Raw genomic sequence first — 23,041 nt, 5'->3', positions numbered from 1 at the left:
GCGGCGACGTAGGGCCCCGGGCGCGGCGACGTAAGACCCCGGGCGCGGCGACGTACGCAGGCGCGGTCCGCGCGGGACCGGCTGACTGCTCCGGAGGGCGGACATGTCGGGGGTTGCCGCTGTGTCGCGCTTGTTGCGCGCCCGGCGCCTGGCGCTGACCTGCACGGTGAGTGTCCGCCGCGGGCGGGGCGCGGCAGACACTGGGTCCCGGGTCCCGGGTCCCCTGCCTCGCGGCGAAACGGTCTGGGGAGGGCCCGCCGCACGTTCCGGAGCCGGCCGGCCGGGCGGCGGCGCGGTGAAGGTCACTGCCCCGGGGCCCATCCGGGAGCCCGGCGCGGCTGCGAAGCTGCTTGCCCAGCCGCGGGCGCGCGCTTGAAGATTTGGCCGCCCAAGGTCACGCGGCGGGACACGCCCGGGGCGGCCGGACGGCCGTGGGTCCCATGGGGTGCGGTCTGAGCAGCGCCCCGGCACTCGGCTCGGCCTTGCTTCTGGGGCTTTGCGCGGCCCCTGGGCACTGACCGCATAGCGACCGGGGCGGTCGCGAGACCGATGTCCTCCTGGGTGTTCCCTGCGGAGCCCGGCTAGGCCTGGCTGCTGGACCGTGTCCCTTCCACTCCTGACAGTTAAGTCTTCTGAGTTGATCCTCTGGAATTTTACTGAAACACTGAATTTCGGAGAAGGCAATGGCACCCCACTCCAGTACTCTTGCCTAGAAAATCCCATGGACGAAGGAGCCTGGAAGGCTGCAGTCTATGGGGTCGCTGAGGGTCGGACATGACTGAGCGACTTCACTTTCCCTTTTCACTTTCATGCATTGGAGAAGGAAATGGCAACCCACCCCAGTGTTCTTGCCTGGAGAATCCCAGGGACGGGGGAGCCCGGTGGGCTGCCGTCTATGGGGTCGCACAGAGTCGGACACGACTGAAGTGACTTAGCAGACTGAATTTAGAGGGTTTAGTTACGTGGTCCCGTTATGTGAACTTGCCCAGCCACCTAGTTAATGCTTTAATTATAAAGTAAAGATCGCAGTGGGAAGCAAGGCTTTCAACAATGTAGACTTGATTTGTGCCTATAATTATACCCACGGTTTTTTTCTTTTTAAAATTTTGGTATTAGAGGTTATGTTAAATGTGAGGAGGTTGAGTCGGACATTCTGCCAACCCCAGAAAGTGTTTTAAGTGTCCCATGTTGTTGATGCTTACTGAGCGGAGGTTCCCCCCAGCCCCTCAAATCTTGGACTCTAAGACACAAGGGTAGCAGGAGGTCCACAAGCAGGTGATGAAGTCCATGGCCAGTGGGGTAGTTTTAGTCAACCAAGCATAAGCAGACTTCTGAGTGGGCCCTTCTTGTTAGGTGAGATGGCAGTTTGGTCTGGTGGTCACTGGGGAAGAATGGACAGGTCTGTCAGCCTGGACTGGAGCCCGGCGATCCTTATTCCAGCCATTCCAGCCTGTGCTTGCCCTTCACCCATCACTCGCCCTTTGACAGTTTATGTACGCGTTGCTGACCTTTATCCAGGCTGGGCTGGAAGGAATTCAGCTTTGAGGTTTTAGCTGAAAGTGAAAGTTTCACACAACAGATTGGAGCCTAAACCTCTCCTCTCCTGTTGGCTTGATTGGAAGTGACCTTAGTGCAATCTGCTCTTAACTGCCAGCCCTGTGCTTCACTGTCTCCATGATTCTTCACCAGGGTCTTGTGTTCAGGTGCTTGTGAACAAAATGGCGAGAGAGAGTTAGCAAAATTAAACCACAGGTTAGATCTACCAAAGATGGTCTTGAGTTTTAAAGTCTTTTATCTTGATGAAGGTAGCTTTTAAAATAATTTCCACCTATGTAAATTAATGTCTGCAAGCTGCTTAATGGAGTTTAAGGTTGGCAAGAACAGAAGCAGCAAATTAGCAGAACAAAAAAAGAAAGGAATTCATAATCTCCCACTGAGAAATGTTCAAGGACTGTACTCAATAAGGATAATTTGAATAAAGTCCACAGAAAATTTATTCAATTCTGTGGTGTTTTCAAGTCATATTTACAGCTACTTTCGAGTTACAGAATTATCAAACCTATTTTGCCTTTGTTTCCTTTTTAATTGTCCCAGTGCACTGACACAAATTTGCACACTATTTGAAAGTGGTTAAATAGAAAGGAAGAGTAAAACCAGTAACCTTAGATAGTTGTTGCCTAACTTCAGGTGATATTTTTCCATTTTCAACAAGCTATTCTAGAATAAATCAGTTTATTCAGAAGTGTTGTTCTGAGTGCGTGCCAGTGGCGTGTCTGGATTCACACCGTTCGGGCCACTGCAGTGACTAGCACCCTTCTGTTTTGTTTCTTGGCACTAGCTCTTAGTTCTGTGTTCCATGTCCTGTTTTTCCTGGTTCGTTTGAAAAACTGTGGCTGGTTTTGGTATATACCTGGATATTCATCTTAGTTTGGAAGCCCAGAAATTTTTTTCCAAGGATCCCTGGATGGTAGGGAAAGTGTAGGATCTGGAGCCTGCCAGGCAGATCCAATACGCTGGAAAGACTCCACTTCTCTGTGGGATTAATGAGGGTTCTGTGAGGGAACATGTGAAACTTGTGTGATGTTCCTCGGTGCCAGGGCCTGCAGCTCACAGCCTACCCTCAGTTATCATGTGAATGATGTTTTAAACATCCCTGCTTGAAAAACCTTTAAATTTTAAGTGAAAGTAATTGCACATAGTAGCAAAAAAAAAAAAAAGTCAGTGAGTACAGAAGTTTTTATAAGTGAAAAGAAAGAAGACCACCTCCTTCCCCAAACCTGTTCTCTAATAGAATCAGTTCTGAACTGATTTTGGTATTGATGCCTGCTCTTTACATCCATTTCTCTAGCTAATATGCAGGTGCATTTTGTCCATTTTAGACATTGATTTTTGCTGGTAAATAAGGGTTTAGTTCACCTGCAGAGGTACGGGTCAGCAGTGGACTGCTGCATAGGCAGGGGCTTTGGGTGCAGCAGACCTGGGTATAGCATAAGCCCTCTTGGAGGGAGTTGCCATTAACCCCGCATAGGGCTGTCAGAACTTACACAAGACTGGGGAAACAGACTCTTGGAGGGCATAAACAGAACCTTGTGTGCTCCAGGATCCAGGAGAAAGGAGCAGTGACCCCCCCCCCCACACACACACACACACACACAAGAGACTGACCCAGACTTGCCTGCAAGTGTCCAGGAGTCTCCGGCAGAGGTGTGGGTTGGCGGTGGCCTACTGCAGGGTTGGGGGCACTGAGTGTAGCAGGAGGTCACCATTATTTTCATTACCTCCATCATAATTTGTCCCCAGGTAAATAACAAGGAGGGAACACAGCCCCACCCATCAACAGAAAATTGAATTAAAGATTTACTGAGCATGGCCCCACCCATCAGAACAAGACCCAGTTTCCCCCTCAGTCAGTCTCCCATCAGGAAGCTTCCATAAGCCTCTTATCCTTCTCCATCAGAGGGCAGACAGACTGAAAACCACAATCACAGAAAACTAACCAAACTGATCACATGGACCACAGCCTTGTCTAACTCAATGAAACTATGACCCATGCTGTGTAGGGCCACCCAAGACGGACAGACGGGTCATGGTGGAGAGTTCTGACAAAACGTGGTCCACTGGAGAAGGGAATGGCAAACCACTTCAGTATTCTTGCCTTGAGAATCCCACAAACAGTATGAAAAAGCAAAAAGATAGGACACTGAAAGATGAACTCCATGGGTCAGTAGGTGCCCAATATGCTACTGGAGATCAGTGGAGAAATAACTCCAGAAAAGGATGAAGAGACAGAGCCAAAGCAACACCATCACCCAGTTGTGGATATGACTGGTGATGGAAGTAAAGTCCAGTGCTGTAAAGAGCAATACTGCATAGGAACCTGGAATGTTAGGTACATGAATCAAGGCAAATTGGAAGTGGTCAAACAGGAGATGGCAAGAGTGAACGTCAACATTTTAGGAATCGGAGAACTAAAATGGACTAAAATGGGTGAATTTAACTCAGATGACCATTATATCTGCTGCTGTGGGCAAGAATCCCACAATGAAGCAAAAGGCAAAGGAGAAAAGGGAAGATATACCCATTTGAATGCAGAGTTCCAAAGAATAGCAAAGAGAGATAAGAAAGACTTCCTCAGTGACCAATGCAAACAAAAAGAAAACAATAGAATGGGAAATACTAGAGATCTCTTCAAGAAAATTAGAAATACCAAGGGAATATTCATGCGAAGATGGGCACAATAAAGGACAGGAGTGGTATGGACCTAATAGAAGCAGAAAATATTAAGAGGTGGCAAGAATACACAGAAGAACTATACAAAATGATCTTCACAACCCAGATAATCACGATGGTGTGATCACTCACCTAGAGCCAGACATCCTGGAATGTGAAATCAAGTGGGCCTTAGGAAGTATCACTACAAACAAAGCTAGTGGAGGTGATCGAATTCCAGTTGAGCTATTTCACATCCTAAAAGATGATGTTGTGAAAGTGCTGCACTCAATATGCCAACAAATTTGGAAAACTCAGCAGTAGCCACAGAACTGGAAAAGATCAGTTTTCGTTCCATTCCCAAAGAAAGGCAATGTCAAAGAATGCTCAAACTACTGCACAATTGCACTCATCTCACACGCTAGTAAAGTAATGCTCAAAATTCTCCAAGCCAGGCTTCAACAGTACGTGAACCGCGAACTTCCAGATGTCCAAGCTGGGTTTAGAAAAGGCAGAGGAACCAGTGATCAAATGGCCAACATCTGTTGGATCATCGAAAAAGCAAGAGAATTCCAGAAAAAAGATCTGCTTTATTGACTACACCAAAGCCTTTGACTGTAGATCACAAAATACTGTGGAAAATTCTTCACAAGATGGGAATACCAGACCACTTGACCTGTCTCCTTAGAAGTCTGTATGCAGGTCAAGAAGCAACAGTTAGAACTGGACATGGAACAACAGATTGGTTCCAAATTAGGAAAGGAGTATGTCAAGGCTGTATGTTGTCACCCTGCTTACTTATATGCAGAGTACATCATAAGAAAAGCTGGACTGGATGAAGCACAAGCTGGAATCAAGATTGCCAGAAGAAATATCAATAACCTCAGATATGCAGATGATACCACCCTGATGGCAGAAAGTGAAGAAGAGCTAAAGAGCCTCTTGATGAAAGTGAAAGAGGAGAGTGAAAAAGTTGGCTTAAAGCTCAACATTCAGAAAACTAAGATCATGACATCTGGTCCCATCACTTCATGGCAAATAGATAGGGAAGTAATAGAAACAGTGACAGACTTTATTTTGAGGGGCTCCAAAATCACTGCAGACAGTGACTACAGCCATGAAATTAAAAGACACCTGCTCCTTGGAAGAAAAGTTTGACCAACCTAGACAGCTTATTAAAAAGCAGAGGCATTACTTTGCCAACAAAGGTCCGTCTAGTCAAAGCTATGGTTTTTCCAGTAGTCAAGTATAAATGTGAGAGTTGGACTATAAAAAAAGCTGAGTGCCAAAAATCGATGCTTTTGAACTGTGGTGTTGGAGAAGATTCTTGAGAGTCCCTTGGACTGCAAGGAGATCCAACCAGTCCTTCCTAAAGAAAATCAGTCCTGAATATTCATTGGAAGGAATGATGCTGAAGCTCAAACTCCAATACTTTGGCCACCTGATGCTAAGAACTGACTCATTTGAAAAGGCCCTGATGCTGGGAAAGATTAAGGCGGGAGGAGAAGGGGATGAGAGGGTTGGATGGCATCATTGACTCAATGGACATGAGTTTGAGTAAACTCCAGGAGTTGTTGATGGACAGGGAGGCCTGGCATGCTGCAGTCCATGGGGTGGCAAAGAGTCAGACACAACTGAGCAACTGTTCTGAAGGGTTTAGTTCACTTACCCCACTACCCACATCTTCAGTTCTCCCAGTGTGATTATGCAACCACTTTCAGAACCTTTAGTGTGTAGTTCTGTAATTGTGTAGCTTGTACCTGTTCTTATAGAGTAACTTCTTGGTCCTGATTCATAGGATGTTGTGCTAGATGAGGACTTTCCACTTTGCTCAGTTGAAGAGATAAGTATGTGCCCTTCTCACTTGTTTCTCTCTTTATTCTCCTGATTCAGTGGCCTGTACTTTTATGCTAACTCTGTTAATATCTTAGGTAGGTTTCTGCTTTCTTTTTCATGTTACCCTGTTGCAAAATGTTTGATATTTTTGTCTTCAAAAAACGTGAGAATAATAAGTGGCATAAAATGAGTTTTATCTAAAGACAGAAATTGGATTACATTGGACTCTCCAAATTCTAAAATCACTCCCCAAATCTGATTTAGGTACAAAAAATCGTGTTACTGTTTTCCGCGGGGTGGTAATGTGATAATCTGTTACCGATCTCATTACAGTAGGTACTGCTTTTTAACCTAACCACGTGGGTGGGTGTGTTTGTCTGTCTTTATTCAATGTGAACATCCTGGAAAAAGAAGTAAATACTTTGGGAATCTCACAGTTTCTATTTTAATTTTAACTTGGTATCACAAAGTATACTATCCTTATTGGTACTATTAGCTATATTTTTATTGTTCAGTTCAGTGGGAGTACTTTATGATATTTTCAAGAGCATTTGTATTAAAATTCCTTCAGGGACTTGGTTTATGTTAAAATATGAATTTACCATTTAAAAAAGTGTAATAAAGCTGGAGAATATTCTTTTAAATTTACATCTAAAGGAAAAAACTAAATTAGTTTTGTCAATAAAAACAAATGTACTTAGGAAAAAAAACAAATATACTTAACATTGCAAATGAAAACTTCAAGAACATCACTCTTACCAGTTCGAATCTACTTAAAAATGCAAGAAACTATACTTTTTAAGTAGAGCTGTTAAGATAAACTCAGATGTTTGCATCAGCCATCACTCAGTTCCTGAGTTAGGGGGAACCTCCTGCCTCCGGTGTTCCTTGCTGGTGGTCAGCCAGACTGTCCAGCCCTGACAGAGTTCCTCATCTTGCAGAAGTCTGTCCGGTTTCAGACAACTTGGTTGCAGTTCATATTGTATTTGGAAATTCTCCCTATAATCCACATGTGTTTGTCCCAAAGCATAATTTTCTCCACAAAATTGAAACATCTCTTCCAATTGAAGAATAATTGAAGACATCCCTTTTGTAATTGCTGAATGTATTTAGTTCCCAAAACTGTTGTTCAGAATATTCTCTTTTATCATTCTGCTAAAATGTGATAAGCAGAATGAAAAGACTTGTTCCCTAAATTGTGGACCTTTCTTAGTCCATGAAGAATGTTGCCTCTCTTGCTGGGTTGTGATTTCATTGCCACCAGTTTCCTGGGTAAATGGTTGTTGGAAGGGACATCTTAGCTGAGGCTTGCAGTTGTAGAGGTTGGCCAGGGACAGACCGGGGACAGCTGTACAGGTAGGGGGTATGGAGGTGGAGTATGACAGGCAGGGACGCGGCTGAGCCGGCGCAGGTGTGGAGAGGGCGACGCAGGACCAGGAGCGTCCGTGAAGGGCCCGCCCCGGGGCGGCCTGCTCTGGAGCCCCACTGCCCACTCCTCACTGTCAGCGCCTCCTGCAGTGAGCCACAGGCCCCGTGTGCAGGCTGGGTGGACCCGGGAGAAGCATTTGGTTGTCTGCAGACCTGCCACTTAGGCAGCACAGGTGTCCTTCCCCTTCTCCACTAAGTACCGCAAGTCAAGAAATTAATGTGAAAGTGTGCTTTTTACATTTCCTGGGTCAGTGAATGTCCTGTCTGGAAACAAGCTTCATGTGGAAAGGCCTTTGCTGGTTACCAGTTCCTCAAGCTGGGCCTGGGTCCTTAGCCCCTGCCTTAACCTTCAGAGCTAAGTGGAGGGTTCCAGGAAAGGGTTCTGGATGAGAGCATGCACCCGGGTCCGTGAGAAGGCTGGCAACTTAGGAAATCAGGAGTCCCGGGTTCTGTGAAGACATGTAGCCCTCCCTCTGTGTTTCAGAAGTGGCCGGCAGCATGGCAGACAGGAACCCGCAGTTTTCACTTCACCGTTGATGGCAATAAGAGGTCGTCCGCTAAAGTTTCGGATGCGGTAAGTTCAGGGCTCTTTGTTTTAAGTGATTTTCTTGACTTAGCAGAGTAGTGTTCTGTACCAGTTATTTATGTACTTGAGTAACACACAGATTTTTACTTAAATTCTCTAATTCATACTCAAATCACTTTTGATGTATTAGTAATTATAGTACAGACATGAACATAGGTACTGGCATTTTTGCTTATAGCTCTTGTGTATCTATAAGCAAATTAAACTTCAAGTGAAGTAAACTAACAAAATACAGATATCAGGTGAACAATATTTACTGGAATGCGAGGTGACAGATGCCTTCTCAGCTGAACATGGGCTCCTCTGTGTTTACAAGGCTCTTCCTCACTCTGTTGAAGAAACCAGAATTTGCTTCTGAGGCCATTTTCATGGCACTCACAGTGGTGACTGAGTGCTAGTTGGCACCTTCTCAGTTGTACATACAGTATGGACCTGGAGCATCCTTGGGTTCTTGGTGGTCTCCCAGGTGAATGGACTGTGCTTATCTAAATGAGACAACACTTCAGTGTTTTCATGAGAAACTTGCAAATCATGGTCTATACTACTTTATAAGCTTAGGTTTGTCTAACCACATGTATACAGATATAAGCATAAAAAGAAAAGATAAAAAATGATAACCGTAAAGAGAAACCATAGTTGGAACTGGTGTTTTGATCTGTGGCGTTGCCCTCCTCTGCATCTGTGGCCCCACACTGTAAGTTTCCAGCTTTTCAGCTGATGGTGGGTGTCCCGGCTCCGTGGGGTCGGTGCTGTGCTGTGATGGGAGCACCCTTTCGACTTGAGGACGTGCTCACTGTGTCTGCCGTTGCTGCCGTGCCTGGTGTGCAGCCCAGCGCGATGGAGGCCCTCCGGCTGTGGCAGCGACTCGTGTGTACTGAGGTCCTTCACTGTGACCACAGCCTCAGTGTCTGGCCTAGTTGAACCAGTGATTAACAGGGACTTTTCTTTTCCAGATTTCTGCGCAGTACCCAGTTGTGGACCATGAGTTTGATGCCGTGGTGGTTGGTGCAGGGGGGGCAGGCCTGCGGGCCGCGTTCGGCCTCTCTGAAGCAGGTTTCAACACGGCCTGCGTCACGAAGCTCTTCCCCACCAGATCCCACACTGTCGCGGCCCAGGTATGAGAAGGCGCTGTCGCGCTCACAGTGCCTGCGAGGTTCCGCTCGAGGAGCCCTGCCCTGCACCGTGCCCCCTCTGCTCCTGGCACTCGGTCCCCAGGGCTGTCTACCCGCTGTCACCACCCACCTCCTGGGGATGCGTCCCTCCTGTTTCCACTCCAGTCACCGCCCCGCCCACCCCACCCCCCCACCCCCCCGGCGCCTGTCCCCATTGCAGTGTGACCTCCTCCCCTGCTCTCGCCCCACGTGAACGAGCAAGCTGTGCGCTCACCCTGTGTCTGCCAGAGCCTCGGGGCCAGCTTCCAGCACTGGGGATGGGCTCTGATGATGGCACGAAGGTGCAGCAGAGAGCAGTGGCCTGTACTGCTCTGGATTTAGGGAAAGGGGTGAGTGAGGTGGGAACTTACGTGACTTAACAGTTGTGATTTTTCACTCTAGGCACACTGTAGGTGGAGCCTGGCTGATGTGCAGGGAGTACCCTAGGGCCACATGTGGCCGTCTTTTCTAGTATTTGGGCACACTTCCTCGTTGGGACAGCAGAGGATGTGGTGACTCTGGGACAGTGGATGCTCCTGTCACCATCACACCTGGAGCAGCAGCCTTCTTCAGCCACCGAGCTGTCCAGATACTTTGTTCGAAAGCTGTGCTTTGTAAACTGAAGAATAAATAATAAACTCCTGTGGATAATTCAGTGTCTAAAAGGAAGAATAGATATAAGCAGATCGTTTTAGGTAGTACTGCAAAAATAATATGGTTTTCAGGTGGAGTGCAATATTAATAAAACGGAATGCGGAAAGGGTAGCATGACTTGAATGCTGGTTCACTAGAAAGGAACGTTTAATTGGGGAAGGATAACAACATTTGTGTGTGCACTAGGCTGTGTATTTTTGCACTATTTATTTATTGAGAATTTTTTACTTATTAGATAAACAGATCTCCAAGTTTGACAAAACTCCTGGCAAGGCTGTGGGGAAACAGGAATTTTTTTACATCGTTGGGGAAGATATAAATTTATATAACTCCTTTGGAAGGCAATTTGATTTTCACATCATTTTAAGCCATCTTTCTATATTCTGCTACCCTAGTACTTAAGATTTTTCTTTATCAGGAATGTGTTTGAGTTTAGAGTTGGAGGAGGGAGGAGGGAATGAGTTAACTCGTGTGTTGTCTGGCCGAGGCTCCTGCTCTATGAGCATTGGTTTGGTAGCAAAACACTCAGCAAGCTGGGGGACAGCAGCAGCGGCTGGGGAAGGAGCTCCGGAGAGTCTTGAAGAAGTTGCAGTTGAATAACAGTGGGGGAGAGGGCGATTAGAGAAAGTGTCCTGTGAGAAAGACGCCACCTGAAGAGGAATAGCAGTTGCGGTTCAGGGCGGGGGGGTGCTGCCGGCTGCTCACGCGTGCTCTGTGCTTCGCTCTTCTTGTGACTGAGGGGCTGGCTGTGGGAGTGGGGTGGGGCAGTGCCCAGCAGGGGAAGGGGCGTGGGGGTGTGGCTCCGAGCCTCAGCAGTGGGTGCTTCCTGTCTTTAACTGGTGCCCCCAAGCACCTCTGGGTGCTTGACATAAAACAGTAGGCAGCTCTGAGTCCCCTTTATGTGCCAGGCTTGGTAGGAAAGGAGCCTCACCCAGGGGACCTCAGCCAACCCTCCAGACAACTCCCCGAGGCCTCAGGCCCCATGCCGCTCTCCCGGGCGAGGCGCCTGAGGCTAGGGGGCTCCAAAACTGTCTCTGGGTTGTAGGGGAGAGACCTGCTTCACAGTCTGCCAGGCGGTGGGATCCCTCACAGACGCTGGCACTCGAAGAGCTGGCTTTGTCCACATCTGTTCCTTCAGGGCAGTGGGAGGCAGGCTGATGGTGCAGCCAGGCTCCTGCTGGTTCACGGGCTGCTGTGTTTCAGGGAGGGATCAATGCCGCCCTGGGGAACATGGAGGAGGACAACTGGCGGTGGCACTTCTACGACACCGTGAAAGGCTCCGACTGGCTGGGGGACCAGGACGCCATCCACTACATGACGGAGCAGGCCCCCGCCTCCGTGGTGGAGGTGCGTCCTTGCCGGCTGCGGGCCTGGCGACAGTGAGCCGCTGTCACGGGAGGGCTGCTCCCCGGGGCTGACCTTTTCATAGAGGGGGTTCACCCTGGTCTGTGGATTGGTGTTGAAGTTCTAGTGTCGGTTAGCCGTGAGTGTCCTGTAAGGTGCTAGGTGTCTCCTTTTGTGTTCCTCAGCTGGAGAATTACGGCATGCCCTTTAGCAGAACTGAAGATGGCAAGATCTACCAGCGTGCCTTTGGCGGACAGAGCCTCAAGTTCGGGAAGGGTGGGCAGGCCCACCGCTGCTGCTGCGTGGCCGACCGCACGGGCCACTCGCTGCTGCACACGTTGTATGGAAGGGTGAGGCGGCGGGGCGGAGTCCGGCCGGGTGTGTGGAGGGTGGGAAGCAGGCCACTCTGGGCCAGGTCACCGTCAGCTCAGCGGTTGCTTTCTGAACAGCAAAGTAATTTGGTTAGTTGTTAATTTGAAAGTATCTGTTTTAGGAAAGGTAAGTGGTGGTCATTACATGCCAGGTTTGACCCTGGCCTGTGTCATGAAAGTTCAAGAACCGAGTGAGCATTTTGAAGCTCTTTCCCCACCTCTGAGTTCCTGAATTGATTGATTTAATACTTAACTGTTCAATCTGATCTGTGACTTGAAGGACAGTGGTCACTGGATAATCAGGGCCAACTTTGGCCCAGTAATCAATATTCTGAACAGTGCTGCTTCTGAACTCTTGTTTTGCAGGAGGGGGCACAGATCATTGATTTTCAAGTCAGAATTGTGTGTCAGGTGTGGGGGCTGGTGGTTTGACAAGTGCCCCGTCCTTTTCCAGGGCTGTCAGATCCCAAGTCCAGGCTGCACAGTCCAGGATGAACCCCTCTGCTGTGGTGGAAATGTGCTGAGCATCTCGTTTTACTGGGACTCGATGGCCACATGGCACAGCCTGGTCCACGTTGGACCCCGTGGTCCGTGGCTCGGCCCCGGTGGCTTGGGGGGGCTTGGTGCTGCCTCTGGCACCTCTCAGGGCTACATGGAGCTGAGATGAGGCCCATGTGCAGCCCCCTCTCCTGGTCTGTGGTCTTTGTACCAATGAGCTGGCATCCGAGGGTTGAAGTCTGCAGCTCCTTTTTGAATCCATTGTTCCCCTCGGTCTGCCTGGTCCCTCTCCCCTCAGATCGTGGTCTCTAACCGGTCAGGTTTACAGTGCCACTGCAAATGAAGGATCCCTTTTTTTCCGTTTTCGCCCCCTTTCAGTCTCTGCGCTATGACACCAGCTACTTTGTGGAGTACTTTGCTCTGGACCTCCTGATGGAGAGCGGGGAGTGCCGCGGTGTGATCGCTCTGTGCATAGAAGACGGGTCCATCCACCGCATCAGGGCCAGGAACACTGTCATCGCCACCGGGTGAGAGCCTACCTTTGTGGTGTTCGACTTTTCTGCAGGCAAGCTGCGTTTCGGTACTTCCTGTTTCTAGTGAGAATGGAGGCGTCACGGGGCAGTGGGTGCAGCCCAGGCTGCGAGTCACCCGCTGGGCTCATACTGCTGCGGGCCTGAGGGGCAGCCCCAGCAGCTACCTTGGGCACGGCCGGAAAGAGTCAGCAGTTCCCTGCTGGGTGGACCCTCGAGGAGACCGAGGCCTGGAGGGTCATGTGACACTTTCTGGAGTAACATCTCTTTTGCTTTGGTGGATGCTGTGATTATACTGATTTCTGGGATAGATAAATGCTATTTATTCACATGAAGAAAACAAGTAAAATTCCATCTTAAATACTTCAGTCTGTTACTTTAACCCTTTTAAGAAGTGGATCCATAAATGTTTTTACGTTTTACTGTAAAAGGAGCATTCTTTGAGAGAATCACACAGCACAGACAGGCCAGGGCAGCTCGTGCAGATGCACCAGAGTTGCTGTCCAGAGCATGGCCCCTCAGTCCTTAGAGAGGGGGCCCCGAGGGGACACTCGTGCAGTCGCCACTCTGCCGGCCTGTGTTTTCCAGAGGCTACGGGCGCACCTACTTCAGCTGCACGTCCGCCCACACCAGCACCGGGGACGGCACTGCCATGGTGACCAGGGCTGGCCTGCCCTGCCAGGACCTGGAGTTCGTGCAGTTCCACCCCACAGGTAGGACGCGTTGGGCTCCTCGTCTTTCAGGTGACCGGGACCTATGGGAAGGCCCCTCTGCAGTTGCACATGCTTGCTTTCTCGGATCTCAGTCCTGAACCATGGCCTCCCCGAGGAGCTTCTTCCCAGGGCCCTCAGGGCGGTGAAGCCAGCATCTTAGCTCCACCTCACCTTGGCGCGCTTGCGATGCAACGCAGTGACTGCTGGCTGTCCCTCTCCTCGACGAGGCTCTCTGCTCCCCTGGGAGGCCAGAGCAGGTCTGCCTCTTTACCGCTGCCCAGTATTGCCTGGAGAATCCCATGGACAGAGGAGCCTGGCAGGCTACAGTCCACGAGGTCACAAAGAGTCAGACACGGCTGAGCAGCCAACACTGACATTCACAGTGCCCAGCACGTGGTAGGGCTGGAGGGAAGGCACTTGAGTGGAGAAGCAGCACACGCGGACTCTGGGCTGCCACGGTGGCTGAGTGGCAGGCTGGGCCAGACACTGAGTGAGGTGACGTGTGCACGAGCGTGGGAGGGTGCTGGGGCGACCTGTCAGCTGAGGAGCCACCCCAGCACTGCAGAACCGGGCACACTCTGTCATCCGACCCTGGCATGGATAAGAAAAACCAGTGTATTAGGTGGTGGTTTTATAGCTATTTTTAACCAGTAAGATGTCTGAGACTTCTGATTTTCTCTGTAGTTAGAGCTTTTTTGTTTGTTTCCTTTTCAATATTTGAGAAATAAACTACTGGAAGAAATGACCATTGAAACTAGGAAATCTGAAAAATGACAGACAGGAATTTGCATCTAGTTCCAGAAGCAAGGTAACCCTTTAGAACACTAATCAAAGGATTAGGCTTCAGACTACAAACTGCATCCAGCTCTGGACATCCTTGTCCTCATCACCTTGAGGGAAGTCGAGGGATGATCAAGATATGGCACAGCTGCCCGTCCACGCTGCCAGACTTGGGTTTGGGCTCTGCACTCCCAGCATCATGTTGGTGGGCTTGTCTGGGAAGCTGGGGAGACTTGGAACGTCCGTGGTGGGTGCAGCCTCCATGAGGGCTATTGCGATCTGCACCCTTGTCAGTCATTTAGTTGCTACAGACACCAGCTTTCCAACCGGGCTTCCTTCCTTTCACCGGTCAGTACAACTCCGTGGTGTTAAACAGTTAAAACCTGAGCTGTTAAAGGTGCACTTCGCCGTGTTGAGAGGGCGCAGCACAGTCACGGTCAGGGCAGTGAGCAGAACTGTGTGGATGCTGCAGCCAGGCCTTCTGTGCAGCTGGGCCGCGCCACTTCTAGGCTGTGGCATCGCCATCTGCCTTGGCTTGTTCTCTATCTTCTGCTCCCCTGGGAGGGGGTGCTCTTTGCACACCCTTTCCTTGCTCCTCCCAGAGTATCTTGGGAAAAGCATTTGCATCTGAAGTAGAGACCCAGCGATTGTTAGGTTGTAACTGTCTCATCTGTTGGTTCTTTGCAGGCATATATGGCGCTGGCTGTCTCATCACAGAGGGCTGTCGTGGAGAGGGGGGCATCCTCATCAACAGCCAGGGTGAGAGGTTCATGGAGCGCTACGCCCCCGTCGCTAAGGACCTGGCGTCCAGGGATGTCGTGTCCCGGTCCATGACCCTGGAAATCCGCGAGGGAAGGTCTGTGTGGTCATGCCCGCCCCGTCCTCTGGTGGCTGGGGTTCGTGTCTGCATTTCAGTGAGGGCTGGGGGGCTCCTGTGTGTGTCAGCCTGCCACCCACCCCGGAGGCCGCGTGCAGTTGCCTCTGTCGATTGTCTGCCAGTTTATGGTCTCCAGAGACCCGTAGTTCAAGAATTTTAGCAGTTAGCTGTGAATCCTTCTCAGATCTGTGGACCAGTTTGTGTGTTTGAGTGTGTGGTGCCTTTGTGTGCTTAGTCGCTCAGTTGTGTCAGACTCTTTGCAAGCCCCTGGATTGTAGCCCGCCAGTCTCCTTTGTCCATGGGAATTCTCCAGGCAAGAATACTGGAGTGGGTTGCTATGCCCTCCTCCAGGGGATGGTCCCAACCCAGGGATTGAACCCAGGTCTCCCGCATGGCAGGCAGATTCTTTACCGTCTGAGCCACTAGGGGAATTTAACGGTGAGCTTCCAATGCCTGTTGCTTAACCCGGGGTGGTTGGGGGCTCTCAAGAGTGGGATTTGTTCTTTGTGAAGCAGTGTGAGGTCTGAGCCCCTGACACCGTGCCAGCTGTGGTGCTGCTGGTTAGATGCCTGGCATGTGGCCTCTGGAGGCATCACCTGTGTGCACAAGAAAGAAGACAGGTGGTTCTTAGGCGTGAAAGGACTAATGCGTTCATCCAGCAAAACACGCAGATGGTGACCTCCCAACACTCAGATGTGAGCCTGGTGAGGGTGGGCTGTCTGCCGTGTTCACAGCTGCATCCCAGCCCCTGGGGCCCACCTTGGTGCTTGGGTGCTGAGAAAAGATGCCCTAGAAAGGTGGCCTTAGTGAAAGGGGCGCTTTCTCCTGGATCAAAGCAGGTGGTGCCTGACACGCCACCAGGATGCTGTGACCCCACATTTCCTGGATGTGGTCCTTGATCTGTTGCCTTGCTGTTCTCTTCCCCCAGAGGCTGTGGGCCCGAGAAGGACCACGTGTACCTGCAGCTGCACCACCTGCCCCCGGCGCAGCTGGCTATGCGCCTGCCTGGCATCTCAGAGACGGCCATGATCTTCGCGGGCGTGGACGTCACCAAGGAGCCCATCCCCGTGCTTCCCACCGTGCACTACAACATGGGTGGCATCCCCACCAACTACAAGGGGCAGGTGATCGGCTGGGGACCCCCCAGAAGTGCTGTGTGACGGGTGCCGGGCAGGTGATCGGCTGGGGACCCCCCCAGAAGTGCTGTGTGACGGGTGCCGGGCAGGTGATCGGCTGGGGACCCTCCAGAAGTGCTGTGTGACGGGTGCCGGACAGGTGATCGGCTGAGGGGACCCCCCAGAAGTGCTGTGTGATGGGTGCCGGGCAGGTGATCGGCTGAGGGGACCCCCCAGAAGTGCTGTGTGATGGGTGCCGGGCAGGTGATCGGCTGAGGGGACCCCCCAGAAGTGCTGTGTGATGGGTGCCGGGCAGGTGATCGGCTGGGGACCCTCCTCCAAAAGTGCTGTGTGATGGGTGCTTCTGCTGGAGGGCGGGAGGCCCTGGTGCTCCTCCAGTGTTTGCATTTCACGCCTTAATCAACTGTTAGCACTGGATTAATTCTTCCTTAGTCATATATTAGGTCATTTGTAGTTTTTCCTACAGGAGTGCGTGTTGTCAACAGTCATTTGTGAGCTCTTCACAGTTAACTCCTGTGGATGGTTTGCAGCTCACAGAGAGCTTTTTAGTTACTATTTCAGTCCCTCGTCCGGTGAGGTGGGCTGCACTGACACCTCTGGTCCTCCACCTCCCCGTTGAGTGCTCTCCTGCCTGCTGCCCTGTCTGTGCCACACCCACAGCTGGCGTGGGGCTCCGGGGGCACATCTGGTGGCGGGGAGGGTCTCCTGGGCATGAGATTGCGGTCCATAGACCTCAGCACAGGGGGCTGGGGAGGGGGCTTGGCAGTGTCTCAGGCTTGGGGGGTCCAGTCTTACCTCTTTTCCTTTCTCTACCCCTGCTGCGGGGAAAGGGAGCTGAGCAGACCGTGCTCACTAACCTTGGTCTCTTTCCCCAGGTTCTGAGGCACGTGAATGGCCAGGACCAGGTTGTGCCTGGCCTGTACGCATGCGGGGAGGCTGCCTGCGCCTCGGTGCATGGCGCCAACCGTCTGGGTGCAAACTCGCTCCTGGACCTGGTTGTCTTCGGCCGGGCGTGCGCTCTGAGCATCGCAGAGTCCTGCAGACCCGGTACTTGCCTCTTCAGGAGCCTGGCAGTTTGCAGAGGCTTTGCTTTGTGATCATATGGTGGGGAGGGGGCGGAGGTAGAGGAGTCCTGGTTTTATCCCACAGAAGTGAAGAAACAAATTCAGAGATTTTCATGGTGATAGACCCGAGACTAGACACAGGCTGGGTGGAGTTAGAAGAGTGACTTGAGTCAGGTGTTCTTGCAATTGTTATGTTCTGCTCAGAAGTCACTCCTGGGAAATTACTAGTTTGAAGGGGTTTATCACATATTACTTGCCTGGTATGAATTATCTCCAAAGAAATGTTTTAAATAGTAGGTATAAATGAAGCAAAATACAACTACATCTCTTGAGGAAGAAAAGGATGAGTTGATGCAGACAAGAGAAGCCTGGGTCACGGCTCTCCCCTCCAGAGAGGCTGGGTTTCTACCTGTGATTTCCCCTTGTGGACATAAAGTAACATAATTTGCTGAGGAAGAGATCCCACGTGCTAGTCTGACAACAGCTCTAGTGCCCACTTTGCTGGAGTGGGAGCCCCACAGCAGCTCTCAGAGCAAAGGAGAAAATTCGAGGTTCCCTTTCCCTTTGATGTGAGAAAGAAGTTTTATAAGAATACCGTTTACTTCTGTACCTGAAGGATTGCACTTTTAAAATTTTTGGAAATCAGCAATAAAAGGAACATACTACCCACACATGTAGCAACACGGATGAGCCTGAGTCAGGTGCTGTGATCCAGACCCAAGAGGCCACGTGCATGTGATTTTGTGTGTGGGGTTCTGGAGTAGGGAGACTGGGGCAGGAGATGGTGGGGTGTTCGTTAAGGGCCTAGGCCCACTTGTGGGGAGGGTCACGCAGCTCTGCCTGTCAGAACCAGCAACCACATTAAGTTAGGCTAAACGTTAAAATCATGGCAGTTTCAGCAGTCTGTATGTGTTACTGAAATCTGTAGACTAAGAGAAAAACTCAGTTTTACAGATGACTTTTTTAAAGCATTTGAAACAAAAGGGAGCGAAGCCGCCCTCCTGGAGGAGTTCAGACAGCGCTCGGCCTTGGAGAGAGAGTGACTGCAGGCCTTTGTCTCCTGCACATCACATCTACGTGCATTACCTTCTGTAGAAAATATATTTGTCGTCCCCAAACAGCTTAAAAACCCTCAAAGTGTTTATCTTTTTAGAAAGGCAAGAACAGCGAATCTTGAGGGTAAAGGGCCAGGATCAGCAGGAGGCTGTTAAACACCCCCGGCCAGGTCCCTCCCATCCACCCCCGACCCCCCACCCCCAAAGTCTGAGAATCCGAATGGCTGGCAGAGTGAGAACTTCTCTCCTGCAGGGTGCGGTGTTTGTCCTTCGCAGATGAGTAGTGCGAGATTGATTTGCATACATCTAATTTTGGACTTTAAGACATGGTTTCTGTTCTTTTCATGCAAAGATTACTTATTGGACACCAACTTTTTACCTGAAATTTAGTCTTTTTGTTTACTCTTTGACCCCAAGTCAATAGATGCTTCCTCGGAGACAGGGTAGTTCAGGTAGAATATTATATGTGCATTTTCCAAACTCCCTGAAAAGAGTGTAACACATTTGGTGGGGGTTTTTTTGTTTTGGGGTTTTTTTTTTAAGGAGATAAAGTTCCCTCGATTAAACCAAATGCTGGGGAAGAATCTGTCATGAATCTTGACAAATTGAGATTTGCCAATGGAAGCATAAGAACATCGGAACTGCGACTCAACATGCAGAAGGTAGGAACCTTTACAAGCTCTGGAGTGAGCAGGCCAGCTGCATCAATAGCGCTGCCCTGGGGTTGCTGTGTCCCAGAGGCATGTTCAGGCCTGTGTAAGATACAAGTGTGAGCTTTCCATACTGAAGGCTGGAGGGGGCAGCCCAGGGCAGAACTAGTGGCTCCCCAGCACTGGGATTGGCTTTCTCTTTAACTTCACTTTATTTTTTTTTTTTTTTCTAATTTTATTTTATTTTTAAACTTTACATAATTGTATTAGTTTTGCCAAATATCAAAATGAATCCGCCACAGGTATACATGTGTTCCCCATCCCGAACCCTCCTCCCTCCTCCCTCCCCATACCATCCCTCTGGGCCGTCCCAGTGCACCAGCCCCAAGCATCCAGCATCGTGCATCGAACCTGGACTGGCAACTCGTTTCCTACATGATATTTTACATGTTTCATTGCCATTCTCCCAAATCTTCCCACCCTCTCCCTCTCCCACAGAGTCCATAAGACTGTTCTATACATCAGTGTCTCTTTTGCTGTCTCGTACACTGGGTTATTGTTACCATCTTTCTAAATTCCCATATATATGCGTTAGTATACTGTATTTATGTTTTTCCTTCTGGCTTACTTCACTCTGTATAATAGGCTCCAGTTTCATCCACCTCATTAGAACTGATTCAAATGTATTCTTTTTAATGGCTGAGTAATACTCCATTGTGTATATGTACCACAGCTTTCTTAGCCATTCATCTGCTGATGGATAACTTCACTTTAAAATGTAGGTACCTGTGCTTAGTGGCTAATCCATCGGGTAACACAGGTTTAGGTCAGTTAAAAACAAAAGTTAGGAATCCAATTATTTTAACATGGGGAATCTTGCTCCATGAAGGAGACCTTGCTCTGTCCGCTTGAAATTTCTGCGTGGGAGCGTTTTCTGGAAAGAAGCCCGAATGGTTCCTGTGGCCATACACACAGACACCAGCAAGAGGGAGGAGGTGCGGGAGGCCTTTCCCAGAGGACTCTGGTTCTCTCCACAAGTCTGGGCTTCGGGGAGGCCTCGTGGAGTGGTAAGGGAGGAGGGAACAGACGCGTGGAGAAAGACAGTCCAGGGTACAAGTTTCAGGATGGAAATCAGTAAGCCCTGGCGTGTGCAGCAGCGTCCTGACTAGTTAGTATTCCTGTATTGTACACGTGAGAGTTGCTTAGAGAGCAGGTTTTTAAAGTTCTCACTGACTTCATTTTAAAATTCAGAGTAATAAATTCAGTCTGAATTTTTTAGTTTTTCTATTGAAGTAAACATTTTACAAACAAGAAACGCATAAGAAAAAACCTGAAGGTTTAAGAGTTCTTGGCGTGGCTTCTCCACGTGAGTTAAGAGTTTACAAGTGTTTTACGTCACAGTCGATGCAGAGCCATGCCGCGGTGTTCCGTGTGGGGAGTGTGCTGCAGGAAGGCTGTGAGAAGATCAGCAGCCTCTACGGAGACCTGCGGCATCTGAAGACGTTCGACAGGGGTGAGTGCGCCACGGCCTGCCCGCTGTCACAGGCTCCACAGTCCTTGCTCAGTGGGCCCTGTCGTCTAACGGCTGCCTTGTGTGCCCAGGAATGGTCTGGAACACTGACCTGGTGGAGACCCTGGAGCTGCAGAACCTGATGCTTTGTGCTCTGCAGACCATCTACGGAGCGGAGGCCCGGAAGGAGTCGCGCGGCGCCCACGCCAGGGAGGACTTCAAGGTGCGCCTTCTCCCCAGGTGGCCCGTCAGCCGCCTCCGCGGCCCACACTCCCTTTGCAGCGCTCTGTGCATTTCCCACAAGGCTGTGAGAAGAGTGCCTTTCTCTCCTGAGAACCGCCACACCTGTGTCCTCGCATGTCGGTGCTCCGGTGCCCTGTTTCTCCTTCTGCTCAGTGTCTGCTGCTGCCTCGAAGCCTGGCCAGGGCGGAGGTGCAGCTGGCGCTGCCATGGGCCAGTGCTCACTGGCTGACCCAGTGACCGGCCTGCCTCTAGTCTGGAAAGAGCTGTGGGGCCTCATTGCAGCTCTCTGTTCTAATGAACTGATTTTTACGCCGAGCTCACTTGCCAGATTCTGCAGAAAAGTGCACCCAGCACGTGGTAGTTAGATTTTCCTGGAAGGAGGTTTTGGGGGTGGCAGTCAGGTTAGGATGGGGCACATTTACTGGACCTGAGCCGCTTTAACACGACGGACAGGCAGTCTTTGGTCCAGGACATGTTTGGGTGGCTCAGCTAGAAGCTGAGCAGGAAGAACTGGGTTTTGATCCACGAGACACCAGTTGGAGCTGCGTTAGATTTGCCAGGTACTTAGAGGAGGACGTTTGTGAGCACGCTCGTCCTGTGTGCCCAGGACAGAAACCGCTCCCGGAAGCCGGTTGGTTCCTGTGTCTGAGATGTCCCCGAAGACCTGGAGCGGATTGGGGTTGGGGCGCTTGCCCCTCACTGGGGTACAGGTACAGCAGTCAGGAAGGTGTCCATTGCCCCAGGCAAGAGGTCTGGCCTTGCTCAGCAGAAGCTGCCAAGTGGGTGGATGTTTGGGTTTTATTTGAAGAGGCTTTGTGCGTCTTACCTGTTACCACATGCAGGGTATTCCTTAATGGCTAAGATTAGAACATTTAAATTAAAAAAGCTAAAAGAAAAAGTTGAAGTCTGAAAGAATACAGAGCAGAAAAACAGGAAAAGTATTTGATAAACTCAAGTGCATAGAAGACCAGTTAAATTCCAGCACCCATCCACTGGTTGTGGAGAGAAAATACAGAAGTGGAGTTCTGAGCCCCCTGTGCTGCAGGCCCGCTCCCAGCCCTGTGGCTCGGGGGCCTGACCTCGTCAGTGCTGTGGGGGGATGGGGTGGACAGGAGCAGGTAGGGGTCCTCGATCGGGCCAGCCTGGGGTGAGGGGTTGGTGGCTCATCGGTAGAGGCCCACAGGTGTGTCTAGAGGACTGGCCACTGGCCAAGGGATCCCAAATCTTGCTCGTTTTATCTGTGCATGGTGCCCAGTGGCGCGACTTCTTGCCATGTGCTCTTCCGGGTCAGGTCTGCACACTTGGTTTCAGTGGGAATAACAAGTTTGCCATGTTTCCTGGTTGTCTGGCTGTAAAGGGTATTTGTTCATGGTATTTTCTGAAATAAACTTATTTTCTGTGGCCTTAGGAGAGGGTTGACGAGTACGATTACTCCAAGCCCATCCAGGGGCAGCAGAAGAAGCCCTTTGAGCAGCACTGGAGGAAGCACACGCTCTCCTACGTTGACATCAAGACTGGGAAGGTGCGTGGGGAACGGGTTCCACCTGTCCACACGGGCATGTGGCCTGGCCCTCGGGTGACGCGGGTTAGCATTAGGTGAACTGCAAGGAGCAGCGTGGATTTTAGTTGGCTACTGACAGATGAGAGACGCCGCTGAAAGCACACTGTCAGTCAGGCTTCTGCCTGGAACGGAACCGAGCCGGGCAGATGGGTGAGAGGCCGCCTCCCACCCACCATTGTGAAATAGTTCCCTCAAGTGTTGAGTGTATATAAACTTCCACTTAAAAGTAGGAAAAACTGCAAATACATGATTTACACGTAATTAAGTGATGACAGTGGATACAAAATTTTACCTGCTTTTTTGAGCATTTTCAGTTTAAGTTTTAATTTGAAGCGTTGAGAATTTGATACAGTGTTATTTTAATTGTTGTATTCCATATGTGAACTTACATAGTCTCAAGTTCGTTACTGAAGAATATTCTAGTAAATACCTTTGTTTTTAAGTTCCTGAATGTGTCTGCAAACCTGCTTTTATGATTTTTCAAAAGCACAAGAGTATTATGTGTGCGTTTCTCTGCGTTAACTCATCACCGGCTCGTCTTTTTTTAGGTCACCCTGGAGTACAGACCTGTAATCGACAGAACTTTGAACGAGACTGACTGTGCCACTGTTCCCCCAGCCATCCGCTCCTACTGAGGAGACTGAGGCTTCCCTGCTCCTGTAATTATGTATAATAGCTCACGCCCGGGTTCAGGTCATCACCGCCTTCTTGATTGTGTCCTTGACAGACTGAGGAGGCCATCTGATAGAGATTCCTACCAGAGGCCAGTAACTTGCCAGTGAGTGTTCAGCCTGCCTTCACCCGTGCCTTCTTCTCGTGAATTAATAAAACTAGATGAAACATAA

The 23,041-nt window shown here is 50.2% G+C and overlaps 1 protein-coding gene across 1 annotated transcript; it reads left to right on the top strand.

Annotated features, from left to right (window-relative positions):
• The first annotated feature begins 24 nt into the window (after positions 1-24).
• On the top strand, positions 25-23,041 carry SDHA (succinate dehydrogenase complex flavoprotein subunit A). The gene is made up of 15 exons (XM_061393976.1): positions 25-166; positions 7,958-8,047; positions 9,013-9,174; positions 11,068-11,211; positions 11,394-11,558; positions 12,456-12,604; positions 13,196-13,320; positions 14,788-14,956; positions 15,906-16,101; positions 16,989-17,160; positions 18,776-18,894; positions 20,284-20,395; positions 20,485-20,615; positions 22,044-22,157; positions 22,745-23,041. Exons 1-15 carry the CDS (start codon positions 104-106, stop codon positions 22,829-22,831), a joined length of 1,998 nt encoding a protein of 665 aa, XP_061249960.1. The 5' UTR covers positions 25-103; the 3' UTR covers positions 22,832-23,041.

The sequence above is a fragment of the Bos javanicus genome, chromosome 20, assembly GCF_032452875.1.
Source record: "Bos javanicus breed banteng chromosome 20, ARS-OSU_banteng_1.0, whole genome shotgun sequence".
NCBI lineage: Eukaryota > Metazoa > Chordata > Mammalia > Artiodactyla > Bovidae > Bos > Bos javanicus.
This window is presented reverse-complemented; position numbering and strand designations above follow the sequence as displayed.